The following is a 13289-nucleotide window of genomic DNA, read 5'->3' as shown; positions in this document are numbered from 1 at the left end:
TCACCTAGGTTTGCTCATAAACGACCCATTTCACCTAGGTTTGCTCATAAACGACCCATTTCACCTAGGTTTGCTCATAAATGACCCATTTCACTTAGGTTAGCTCATAAACGACCCATTTCACCTAATTAGCTCCAAAATGATTCATTTCACCTAGGATAGCTCATAAACTACCCATTTCACCTAGGTTAGCTCATAAACGATACATTTCACCTAAGTTAGCTAATAAATGGCATATACTTCTTCTTCTTCTAGCCTTCTTCATCTATTCTTTTTCTTCTAGTCTAATTCTTCTTCTAGTTTTCTTTTTCTAACTTTCTTATTTGTCATTTTGCAGGTTTCATTCACTTCACGGAAGCCAGCTTCCTATGATGGATTGCTTGCTTTTTCCTGTTTTTTCCTTTGATGCACTTCTTGTATTCTGCTCGCTTGCTATGATGAAACTTTGCATATTGTAATATGTATGGATCGATGGAACTATGTGCAACCTACTATGTATGTATGGATGGATATATATGTGTTGGATATTTATTATGTTGGATATATATGTGTTGGATATTTATGTGATGGATATATATGTGGTGTGATATATTTGTTGTGATAATTGTTGGATATAAGAAAAACAGAATAAAAAAGAGGCAGTGCAGGCTCTTTGCCGTCCGCGGCAGACGGCAAAGACCCCTTTGTCGTCGGTGGCAGACGGCAAAGGGGGCATGTGGCGCCCACCTGTGCTTCCTGGGGGATGGACCATTTGACCAATTTGCCTACCGTGGCGGACGGCAAAGCTAAGCTGATGGTAAAGACTTTGCCTTTGCCGTCCGCCGGGCGGACGGCAAAAAAAAGCGGGCGCTGACGTATTGCTGACGTCATCTGGCGGACGGCAAAGAGGCGCTCAAATTTGCCGTCCGCCAGGCCGTCGTTAGCCGCCTAACAGAGTAACGCTGGCGGACGTGCAATATTTTGCCATCCTCCCTCTTTACCGTCCGCCGCTGTAGGCAAAGGGCTCTTTGCCGTCCGCCATAAAAAGCAGACGGTAAAGGACCTGTTTGCCGACCCTATCTTTGCCGTCACTGTTTGCCGTCCGCCGCGGACGGCAAAGTGCTTTTCCCTCAGCCGTCCGTGCCTTTGCCGTCCGCCATGGCAGACGGCAAAGTACTGGATTCCTATAGTGACACCACCAGTCTTGCTAGTACTGCCCTCATTGAATTAGTAGACATGGCCGCTGACACTGGTTCATTGCAGCATGCAAAGGAAGCTGTTATGCCTACGCTGCTGGATCACATCTTCTGGATCATCCTGGATCCCCATGATTTGGAGATTGACTAGTCTAAAGTCATTACATTTTCAGAGGCAGAGACACATGTGGAACTGGAGCCTGTAATAATGTTGCCCTCGTCGTGGCCCATGACGGGAATACGATCGTCTCCTCGGGCGCCAAGGAGACATAAAAGTCATTGCTCCATGATCCTATTAACCATTGCTTACATTGTATATTGCTCAGTGATGAAACATAAACATATACACCGCCATGCTATATATTAGTAGGGGATTATGGGGAGGTCACAATTTTGTGTTTTCTTTTTAAAATCATAGTGCATATATTTCCTTCCTTGCGAATGATATCGCATCGGACCCACCTCTATTCCACCTTGGTTGTCATCCCTCTAGGATTCAGATGTTCCCTATGTAATTTTATTCATATAAAGCAAAGACAACTCTAGACATGGGGACACTATGGATAGTCCAGCAGCACTTCGTTTAAAAGACAACATGGCAAAATTCCATGAGATGAAGATCTAGTCTGATGGACTTAATAACGCTCTAATGTCACATCATCCAACGACTAATAAATTCCCAACAATTGATGTTAAAAACAAATTACAAACCATGTACATTTTTTAAAATTCATCAACTTTTTTGAAATGCAATCATTTCATAAATTTATGATTTTTTAAATGGGTACATTTTTTTAATTCCACAATATTTTTTTAAATAGAAAACAATAGTTGGAAACAAGAATATTTTTTGGTATTCCAAACAACATTTCAAATTTCTCAACAGGTTTCAAAAAGAAAAATAATGATTAAAAATGAGAAAAATGAATTAACAAAAAAAAGAAAAATAGGAAAGCAATAAAAATTGTTTAGGACTTGGCCCAACAAGGCGACCGTATCGCTCCCGTCGGGCGCCTGTTGGGCCGGCTCAAGCGTTCACGGATTTAAAAGAAGTTCATCAATTTTGATAAAAAAAATTGTGGGTTTTAAAAAGTTCATAAAAATTGAAAAAAGTTCACAAATTTAATAAAATAGTCATGATTTAAAAATAAAAGAAAGAGAAAAATAGAAAAGGCAGACAAAAAACCAAAAAAAAAGAGAAAAAACAAACAAACAAATAAAGATATCTCCATAGATTTTTTCACATCATCCCCTTTATTATGAGGGATGTAGAGATATGTCCTTCGTTGATGTGTTTAGGAGGAGGTGTGCCGAAACAGAACTACCATGAAAATAAGATAGTTTGCAGACGCCAGCTATGAGTTGAGTGGTTAACTACTTTGTAGTTAATGCTTACATTCTTGTTCGTCTGCCATCGAATTATTCGATCAAGCATGGTAGTATTCCCTCCAGCCCCACAGTTCAATTTCTGCAGTTTGACTCATTCCACTTGAACTTAAAATACTTTCAAACTTTATTCGCATCAACAACTTTCACACACCAACCTCAAAAAGTCTACGTTGTTCCTCCGTTTTCGACCAAGCTGCAAAGCCACCCAAATTATCTGTGCAACGAGGGGGCATAATACTCTAGCTAGCTACCATCATGGTGGCGGCGACCACTGGTGCAAGTGATCCGTTGCCATCGATCGTGCAGACAAGGCCGATGATCACAGCGGATGAGCCACGGCCCACCTCTATTCCACCTTGTGCATGATATCGCATCAGACCCACCTCTATTCCACCTTGGTTGTCATCCCTCTAGGATTCAGATTGTTCCCTATGTAATTTTATTCATATAAAACATAGACAAGTCTAGGCATGGGGAGACTATGGATAGTCCAGCAGCACTTCGTTTAAAAGACAACAGTGCGTGTTCGAGGACCCCGTGGGGGGATTGGGGTGCTGCGCCACCCCCCCCCTTCCACCCTCGCTTGGAACATCCCCTGATCCCTGATCTCTGTGACTCCTCCGATCATCAATAAAAAGAAAATGATTCAGGTGGGGGGGGGGGGGCTTCCCCGCACCCCCCCCCCCACGGTGACCTTAAAAAAAGCATCAACTTTTTTTTTGAAATGCAATCATTTCATAAATTTATGATTTTTTTTAAAAAAATGGGTACATATTTTTCAAATTCCAAAATATTTTTTAAAATTGTAAACAATAGTTGGAAACAAGAATATTTTTTGGTATTTCGAACAATATTTCAAATTTCTCAACAGGTTTAAAAAAGAGAAACAAAGATCAAAAATGAGAAAAATGAATTAACAAAAAATAAAAAATAAAAATAGGAAAGAAAAAATCGTTTAGGCCTTGGCCCAACAAGGTGACCGTATCACTCCCATTGGGCGCCTGTTGGGCCAGCCCAAGTGTTCATGGATTTAAAAGAAGTTCATCAATTTTGATAAAAAAATGTTCACGAATTTAAAAAAAATCGCAGGCATTATAAAAAGTTTGTAAAAATTGAAAAATGATCATGGATTTGAAAAAGAAGTCCATGGATTTGGAAAAATGTTCACAGATTTGAAAACAAAGTTCATGAATTTGAAAAGGTCACAAATTTAAGAAAATATTAATGATTTAGAAAACAGAAGAAAATGAAAAAGAAAGAGAAAAAATAGAAAAACTGGACAAACAAAAACCAAAGAAGAAAAAGAAAAAAGATCTCTCCATAGATTTGTTCGCATCCTACCCTTTAGGGATGTAGAGATATCTCCTTAGGAGGTGTGCCAAAGCAGAAGTGCAAAGAAAATAAGATAGTTTGTGGACCCCGGCTATGTGTTGAGTGGATAAACTACTCTGTAGTTAATGCTTAGGCCTCTTTTGGTTCATAGGATAGGATTATCATAGAAATAGGAATCTTGTAGGAAACGAGATGACATGTATCTCAAATCCTATGAGTAGGAATAGGAAACAAGATGTCATTTGGTTGATACCAAAGGAATTTTTCCATTGAGTCTAGGCTCTTTTTTATTTTCCTATGAAATATGGAAGATAGGAACCAATCCTATGTAAGAATAGGAATCCATTCCTATGAACCAAAAGGCTCTAAAGGAAAAAAATCTATAAGAATCCTATCCTCTAGAATTCCTATGAAATTCCTCTAAACCAAACCAAAGGAGGCCTTACATTCTTGTTTGTCTGCCATCGAATTATTCCCTCCAGCTCCACAGTTCAATTTCCGCAGTTTGACTGATTCCACTTGAACTTAAAATATTTTTAAACTTTATTCGCATCAATAACTTTCAGGCACCAACCGCAAAAGTCTCCTTCATTGATGTGTTTAGGAGATGTGCCGAAGTAGAAGTGCGAAAAAAATAAGAAAATAAGCTATGAGATGAGTGGATAAACTACTCTATAGTGTTTTTTTTTGCTTACGTCCGTCTGCCATCAAATTATTCGACGGAGCATGGTAGTATTCCCTCCAGCTCCACAGTTTTATTTCTTCACTTTGACTGATTCCACTTGAACTTTTAAATATTTTGAAACTTTATTCGCATCAACAACTTTCACGCACCAACCGCAAAAGGTCTCCCTTGTTCCTCCGTTTTCCTCCGACCTGCAAAGCCACCAAAATCAGCTGTGCTGGCGGCGCAATACTCTAGCTACTATCATGGCGACCACCGGTGCAAGTGATCTGTCGGCGTCGATCGTGCAGACGGCGGATGAGCCACGGCCCCTTCCGCACGTCGTCCTGCTGGCCAGCCCCGGGATGGGCCACCTCATCCCCCTGGCCGAGCTCGCGCGCCGGCTCGCGGTTGACCACGGCTTCGCCGCCACGATCGTCACGCTCACCAACCTCTCCGACGCGGCCGCCGACGCCACCGTGCTCTCCTCCATGCCGGCGTCGGTCTCGACCGCCGTGCTCCCCGCCGTCGCGCTGGACGACCTCCCGCCGGGCGTCGGCTTCGGCACCCTCATGTTCGAGCTCCTCCGCCGCTCGCTCCCGCACCTCCGCGCCGCGCTCATGGGCTCGGCGGCCGGCCTCGGCCCCACCGCTGCGCTCGTGTGCGATTTCTTCGGCACCGCCGCGCTCCCCCTCGCCGCGGACCTCGGCGTCCCGGGGTACGTCTTCTTCCCCAACAGCTTCACCTTGGTCTCCGTCATGCGGCGCCTCGCGGAGCTCCACGACGGCGCCGCCCCCGGCGAGTACCGCGACCTCCCGGACACGCTCCGGCTCCCGGGCTGCGTGCCGCTGCGCCACGCCGAGCTGCCCGACGGGTTCCGCGACCGGACCGACCCTGTCTACGCCTACCTCGTCGAGGAGGCGCGGCGGTACGGCCGCGCCGATGGCTTCTTGGTCAACAGCTTCGAGGAGCTGGAGCCCGCCGTTGCGGAGGCGTTCGACCGGGACGCCGCAGCCGGCGCGTTCCCGCCGGTGTACCCCGTGGGGCCGTTCGTCCGGTCGAGCAGCTCCGACGAAGAAGCCGACGAGCTGGACTGCTTGGGGTGGCTCGACAGGCAGCCGGCGGGGTCGGTGTTGTACGTCTCCTTCGGTAGCGGCGGCGCGCTGTCCGTGAAGCAGACGGCCGAGCTCGCCACCGGCCTGGAGACGAGCGGCCACCGGTTCCTCTGGGTGGTGCGCATGCCAAGCCATGACGGGAACAACAACGCCTTGGGGGGCGATGGTAGCGACCGGAGCAAGGGCGACCCGCTGGCCTGGCTTCCGGAGGGCTTCCTGGAGAGGACGAAGAGCAGGGGCCTCGCCGTGGCCGGGTGGGCGCCGCAGGTGCGCGTGCTGGCGCACCCGGCGACGGCGGGGTTCATGTCGCACTGCGGGTGGAACTCGACGCTGGAGAGCCTGGCGTCCGGCGTCCCGATGATCACCTGGCCACTGTACGCCGAGCAGAAGATGAACGCGGCCATCCTGACGGAGCTGACAGGGGTGGCGCTGCGGCCGGCGGTGAGACGAGAGGACGGCTTCGTGGCGGGCGAGGAGGTCGTGGCGGTCGTCAGGGAGCTCATGGAAGGGGAGAAGGGAAGGGCCGTGCGCCAGCAAGCCAGGCGGCTTCAGGAGGCAGCGGCACGGGCGTGTACGCCGGAGGGGCCGTCGCGGCAGGGGCTGGAGAAGGTCGCCGGCAAGTGGATGGCCGGGCTTCGCAACGGGGATTGACTTGGTGCATGTTTTTTTTATCGAAAAAAACATATTATTTGTACACATGGGACAATCCATGATACTCTGTTTTCTCTCTCCCTACTCTGTTTTGTGGAATGAAAATGCACGGTAATTGTTTGAAGAGTTGTCCTGATTTTCGTCCTAGTTAAACATGTTACTTAGATCACAATAGTTATATGTAAGTCATCTGAATTTACGATTTCGGAAAATGAAGTAGGCTCGCCGGGGGAAGGAAGGAAGAAAGGAGCATCCGCTGCCGATCTATATTAGGGTGGCAGGCTCGCCAACAATCTATTTTGGGGTGGTAGGGTGGCAGGCTCGCCGACTATCTGTCTTATAGTGGCAGGCCGGTCGATGATATATCTTATGGGTGTGAAGGCGTTGTAGGTTCATCGGGAAAAAAACTGCTCATAGTCGGGGTTTGGGGGAGGGCGGGCGGTAGCACGTCAGTGGACGGTGATTGGGGGAGGGCGGGCGGCAAGACTGACGCGGGAGCGCTGCCGGCCGCGGGCAGCAGCAGCCGGTTCAGCTGTTGGTGACTCTGTGGCTTGAGGTAGAAGACGCGGTCTCAAGGTTGAAGAGGGCCCTCTGGCCGTTCATTTTCGATCAGACGGCTAGAAAACCAATCGACTGATCCAAATGAAATTTTCAGTTGACTGGTCTTTAGCCAGTGCCTGTTTAGATCAACATTGCACACTGGTTCGCAAGCATGTGTGATTGACCCTCCACATTGCACACCATTTTCGTGTTCTAACATTGTGCGATGGGCCCCACCTATGACCTATCGCATACAATTTTCGTATACTAACCGTGTGGAATGGATCCCCTCTACCACACACAATTTTCAATATTTAACTGTGTGCTATGGACCCCTATATCGCACACGTCTGGAAAAGGTGTGTCATGGCACCCTCAATCAATACATGCAAAGCACGTGTTTTCAAAAACCATGTGTGATTCGGAGTTTGAACCGTTTGCATAGCCCCGTTTGTGTACTACTCCCTCCGTCTCAAAATTGATGACCCAACTTTATACCAAAGTTAGTATAAAGTTGGGTCATCTATTTTGAAACGGAGGGAGTAGTGCGGATGGACCGAGCGTGCATCGACGACAAGCGGCCTACAACACCGGGATCCCCGACAGTGCCGAACAGTCAGGCGAGCACAAAGAAGGCCAGGCAGGTGACGCGAGAGAAGTATCGTCCGATGAATCACGCTTCTACCCACACAGACAAGCACACACGAGATGACACACGACGGATCAATGCAAAATACCTCATAAAAGGAGGCTCCGCACACGCCTGTGGCTCACACTTCAATGATTCCAAGAGCCGTTGTTAATGTGAGGCACGGGATTGCGCGATCGGATGAAGTGGAGGGTGTTGGGCATGTGGAGGCATGTGGCACAGGCTAATCAGACGACGCGAAAGACGTCAGAGGGCACAGATGCCCCAAGGAGGCGGGTATTCGAACATCCTTTGATAATGACCTCATAAATTAACCCGTTGATGTCCGGTGCGGATTTTTGAAACCTTGGTCTAGGCGCACCCGATAAGCAACTTAAAAAAAGTAAAATATACAAAAATGTGAAAATAATTTCGTAACAATCATTGTCTAGTGTATTACTCACTGTAAGTTTCGAGACAAATAAATTCTGCGATATTGTTGGACAAAATGCAAGTACAAACTATGTGAATAGTAAACTTATAATATAGTTGTTTCTGATCTCGAGCTCAAATGCTTCTACATGAACAGTAAATTCAAAAAAATCTGAATTTTTTTATGGCAAACTTTAAGGAATGTTTGGAGTGCATACAGAATTCATTATGAAATCACATTGGTGCAAGGCGTGGTAAGAAAAATAAAATCGATGCTATGAAAATGTTACTTTCAAACGCATTTTGGAGCTCTGATTTTGTTGTTTTTGCCACAACTTCCTCCAATGTGATTTCATGATTAAAATTTGCATGCACTTGGAACATTTCTTAAAGATTGCCAAAAAAATCAGAATTTATTGAATTTATTTTCTTATTTTTCGATTTTACTTTTCATAGCAGGAGCATTTGAGCTCGAGATTAGAAGAATAGTTTTGCGGTTTTGTTTGTATTCGTTCAAAATACCAACGAGTCATTTTGTCGTGAAATTTTACACTTGAACAATACACTAGACTTCTCGCAAAGAAGAAGAATACACCAGATGATGCTTGTTTTGCGAAAGTTTCACATTTCTTTGATTTTTTAATTGTTATTTTTGCAATTCTGGTACATGTGCACCACATGTCTCCAAGATGTGTTTTCGTTCCCCTAGAAAAAAGATGCATTTTCGCTTGTTGTCCAGTCACGTGGAAGGAGGTTGTGACTTCGGGCCAGTTCTTTTAGGGCGATTCTCAAGTGATAATTCTAGAGGAAGCTGGGGAGAGGGGCGAGAATCGCCCAAAAGAGCTGGCCCTTCATCCGACGCCGATTATAATGAACATTGCTCTATGACACCGACAACATCATAGCGGATGAAGACATTAATTTTGGCATCTCGATCTGCGGGTGGAGAACCCCACTTCCCTATGCGACTAGGGTGTTGGTCAAGGATTGTGAAACCCTCAAGATGCCAAAATCTCCATGACCTCCACCGTCGCGGAAGAACCGGTGGGCAGCGGTTGATGCCGTGGTCGAGCTCCTCCTACAGGTAATAGTGCTGAGAGCATCTCCGCAGAGGCGCTAAATAAACCGTGCGTCTGAAAAAATGGCATTTTAGCTCGCGCGACTGAATCAGCAGCTCCAGCAGACCCGTAAAAATCGCGCACGCGCTAAAAACCACTCAGCATGCTGAACAGAGCGGCCTCGCGTGCCAATTTTTTGGGGCGTCCGCTACCGCGCGCTATACAGCGACTCGCCTGCGCGAATGTCCACCAACCGCCAGATCTGAAATACCCACTCGCGCGCGCGACTTCTCCATCCTCTCCGGTGACCCGTCGGCGCTTCCCCCGCCGTTCCACACCGCGCGCCGCTTCCCCCTCTTTCCCGGTGGCCGCCGGTCCCTCCTCCACCGCGGCCGCCCCTCGAGCGCCCGTTCCGCCGACGAACAGCGCCCGGCGAGGGTTTGCAACTCGGCGCCCACAAGGTGTTTGACAAAACGCTTGCAAGGTATATATTGGTACTAAACTTCATTTTTGTAGATGAATTTGGAGCATGTTATTTGTAGTGTTAAATATTGATGTGAATTCAAATTTGTAGATGAGTTCATCCGATGATTCTTTCAATGAATAATTTGATCTTCAAGAGGAGGAGGACCTTGCAATGGTCCTAGCCAAAGCACGATGGTTCGGTTTTCGGTCGTCACAAATTATGGAGGGAAAGGATCGATGCTGACAACAGATTGATGCGGAACTATTTTGCACATATTCTCATATATCCCGAGTCCTACTTTTGGCACGTTTTAGCATGAGCATTGAGTTGTTCAAACGCATTGCAGAGAAACTGGCGAGCCATGATCGATTTTTTTCAGCAAAGGTGGAATGCCGCCGGAGAACTTGGGCATAGCACCTTTCAAAAGGTGACCGCCGCTTTGCGTATGTTCGCATACGGAAATCCGACGGATCTAGTTGATGATCACTTGACCATGGATGAGAGACAAGCCATCATGTGTGTCCAGCGCTTCACGGTTGAAATCGTTCTAGTGTTTGGTCCAAAATATTTGAGAGCTTCCAATGTTGAGGACGCCGCAAGACTTTTGGAGATGAATAAAGCTCGTGGGTTCCCAGGTATGCTTGGCTCAATAGATTGTATGCATTGGAGTTGGAAGAACTGTCCTAAGGCATGGCATGGACAATTCCACGGGCAGAAAAAAGGTTCAACTATAATCCTTAAAGCGGTGGCCGGTCAAAAGATTTGGATTTGGCATGCTTTTTTGGGAATGCCAGGATCTTTGAACGACATCAATGTTAATCAATTGTCACCACTCGTGAATAGTATTGCAAATGGTGAACCGCCACGTATGCAGTTTGTAGCAAATGGCCATACATACAACTATGGCTATTATCTTGCGGATGGCATCTACCCAAGGTGGCAAATATTTGTGAAGCCGTTGAAAAAATCAAAAGGTGAGAAAAATGTTGATTTCCATAATGCTTAGACGGCGGCTAGGAAAGATGTGGAGAGAGCTTTTGGGATTTTGCAAGCCCAATTTGCTATTGTGAAAGGACCAGCTAGATTTTGAGATCAAAATATCCTTTGGTACATCATGAACGTTTGTGTGATCATACATAACATGATCATCGAGAACGAGCGTGGGCAAGATTTGAACTATTCTCAGTATGAGTTGTTGGGACGTCCAGTACAAGTGTGGAGGAGCGTTGAGAGGATGGCCCGCTTTGTTGCCTTCTATCACGCCATTCGACGTGCAGAAATGTATGATGAACATCAGAAGGATCTAGTCGAGGAGTGGTGGGCATGGAATGAGCGACAAGACGCATGATGGTGTATGTTTGTCGTACTATTATTTGTTGTATTAGTCATGAACTATTTGTTGTATTGAACTTTAATTATTTGTTTGAGTTGTAATAATAATTGAACTATTTTTTGTAAATTTATTTTGTGTGTGTTTGATCTTCTTTGTTTCACATTGAATGCAAAATGTTGTTTGTGCTGGGCACGCGCTCTATTTTACACCACCTGCTGAAGCGGCACTCTCGCGCGCTATAATTTTTGAATGCCTGATGAAGCAACTGCTTAGTTCAACGTGCAAAAGCGTTGTTTCGGTGTTGTTAAAAACTTTTAGCGTGCCACGCCAGCGCGCGTGTGTTAAAGATGCTTTAAAGGCCTTGTATAATGTTAGATGTTTAGAAAAATAAATCAGATTATTTAAAGCCCCGGTGTCTATTTCTATAGAAGAAACCTAAGCACCGATGCTTAAAAAAAATTTAATTTATTTTTCTAAACACCTTTACTAGACACCTTGCATTGTACGAGGTGAGAGAGTCAAGCCGTCGCTCGCCAAGCCCCGCCGCCTTGCGCATCGGATCACTGCCAACCGCCTCCGAGATCCCCCGCCCGCACGCAGGTCCCAGATTGCCATGAGAAAGGTCCTCGACACCCCGTGCGGCGGATTCCTCCGGCGGCGGCGCGGGGAGTGGAGGGGTTGGGGGCGGCGGCGCCTTAGGTTTTGAGGGGGAAGAACCCCCGAGTCACCCTGGGCAGGGACGACGCGAGGGACGGTCCGTTTTTGCAGCGTACGATTCACTTCCCCGTGCGACTAGGGGATATCGATGCAGGGATTAAATTTGGCATCTGGATCTGGGGGTGGAGAACCCTGCTTCGCCATGCAACTAGGGGGCTTGGCCAAGTATTGTGAAACCCTCGAGATGCCAGAAGCTGTGTGACCACCACCGCCGAGGAAGAACGCCTTCCACGGGTAATCGTGTGTTGAGGCAGTCAAGCTGCAGGTACGTAGGACTTTCTTCCATTGCATGCTCCCAAGGTTTATTCAGTTGACGCTCCTAATTCCAGATGTTACATTCCAGATGTTACATTCATCAGGAAGAACTATATAGTAGTAGCATTTTTTCTGCTGATGCTTCCGTTTGGAATGAAATTGCAACTTGTGTGTCTTCCCATCAAACAAAGCCATCTTCCAAATGAAGTCCGGTACTAGAAGGAAATTACGAATTCAGTAGACAGATGAATGCCAATATTTTTCTCAAATGAGCATAGTCCAGTTGGCAATACTTGGCATAAGCATAGCCCAAACAACGAAGTCCATTCCTCAGACAAAGAAACAACCAACATGTGTAAATGGAAAAGGATAATTCAAACCCACCAGGAAAACCCGCTGTTTATGCCTAATCGATCGAGGTCAAACATAGACTACGGGGCAAAAAACCTGGCGCATCACAGTATCCTATTACAAGCCAAACAATAGCAACAAACAGTTTAAGAAGTTCCAACAAAAGTAGTGCAGTTCAACCGACCACTAACCACAGCAACGCAATTATTCAGAAGTCCTGAGCCATCTTCAGAGCACCACACTAGTGAGAAGAACTGCTGCCGGACTTGAGGCAACTAAAGCACGCCCAACGCCTCCACCTTGGTCGAGCGGGCACAGGAGGAGCAGGCGTAGCAGCGGCGGCCTCACTGCTTTCTGCAAGACTAGTGGCGACCACTGTGTGCACGGTCTCTGCTGAACCGTCCTCGGCTTCTTCGTGTTCCTCGGCCGGCTGAAAATAAACAAGGCAATGTATGACTACTAAATTTTTCCAGAATAAAAGTCCCTAATTTCCCTCACACTAATAACTATTCGGTGGTGCATAATTAATCTAGATTCGTGCAAGCGAAGTGCTTCTATATATATGGTTCTCTAAATACTATTGCAGCAGACCTGTTCCTGTCGGTCTGCCTGCGATTCTTCTTCCTCCTCCTTCTCGTTGATCGCCTGAGCAGAGTTACTGACACCGGCGGTTGTTGTGTGCGCTGGTGATGGAGCAGACATGCCAAAACTGAGGCGAGGGACAGGAGAGCTGGGGTGGACGTCGAGAAATGAGCACTTCTCCACTGCATCAGGGTCGACATCGTTGGCTTCGCGTTGGTTCTCCGGCTGAAAAAACACACAAGGAACTCATTTTAGGCAGCATCAAAAAGTGCAGTAGATTAATAGTGTATCCACGTACGGCCGTAGAAGTATGTAGTGCCTACCTCTGCCTTGGTGGAATCCGACGCCTGGCCTTCATGGGACTACATACAAGAGATTGATAAGTTAAATGGAAGGAAGAGTGAGGAAAATTCAGAAACTTGAGCACGAGTGCGAAAACATGTGTGGCATGGTATGGTGATCATCCCATGGAGCACCTGATCTTGCTTCTTCTGCTCCAGATCCGGCTTTTGTTTGATGCGGTTGTCATTGTCGTCGTCGAACTGCAATGAAAAGGACCGATTATGCAGGGGCGGAGCCAGGGGGGGACGAGCAGGGGCCT

At 46.8% G+C, this 13289-nt stretch overlaps 2 protein-coding genes across 2 annotated transcripts in view; one reads left to right on the top strand and one right to left on the bottom strand.

Moving 5' to 3' along the window:
• The first annotated feature begins 4769 nt into the window (after positions 1-4769).
• On the top strand, positions 4770-6522 carry LOC119353052 (UDP-glycosyltransferase 72B1-like). Its single transcript, XM_037619630.1, has one exon. It carries the CDS (start codon positions 4827-4829, stop codon positions 6324-6326), a length of 1500 nt encoding a protein of 499 aa, XP_037475527.1. The 5' UTR covers positions 4770-4826; the 3' UTR covers positions 6327-6522.
• Positions 6523-12054: 5532 nt separating this feature from the next.
• Positions 12055-13289, bottom strand: part of LOC119353051 (disease resistance protein RGA5-like) — a 5899-nt gene continuing 4664 nt past the window's right edge. The window contains exons 5-8 of the mRNA XM_037619628.1: positions 13165-13230; positions 13012-13050; positions 12698-12913; positions 12055-12536 (exon numbers count right to left, since the gene is read on the bottom strand). Of these exons, the coding sequence (XP_037475525.1) occupies positions 12348-12536; positions 12698-12913; positions 13012-13050; positions 13165-13230 (510 nt within the window). The 3' untranslated portion in view covers positions 12055-12347. The remainder of the gene's footprint in view (positions 12537-12697; positions 12914-13011; positions 13051-13164; positions 13231-13289) is intronic.

The sequence above is a fragment of the Triticum dicoccoides genome, chromosome 2A (genome assembly GCF_002162155.2).
Source record: "Triticum dicoccoides isolate Atlit2015 ecotype Zavitan chromosome 2A, WEW_v2.0, whole genome shotgun sequence".
In the NCBI taxonomy this organism is placed as follows: domain Eukaryota; kingdom Viridiplantae; phylum Streptophyta; class Magnoliopsida; order Poales; family Poaceae; genus Triticum; species Triticum dicoccoides.
Note: the sequence above shows the minus strand (reverse complement) of the source record. Positions and strands in the feature narration are given on the sequence as shown.

Excerpts from the sequence above, each read along its gene's own strand:
- LOC119353052 (XM_037619630.1), top strand. The coding sequence starts at position 4,827 with ATGGCGACCACCGGTGCAAGTGATCTGTCGGCGTCGATCGTGCAGACG.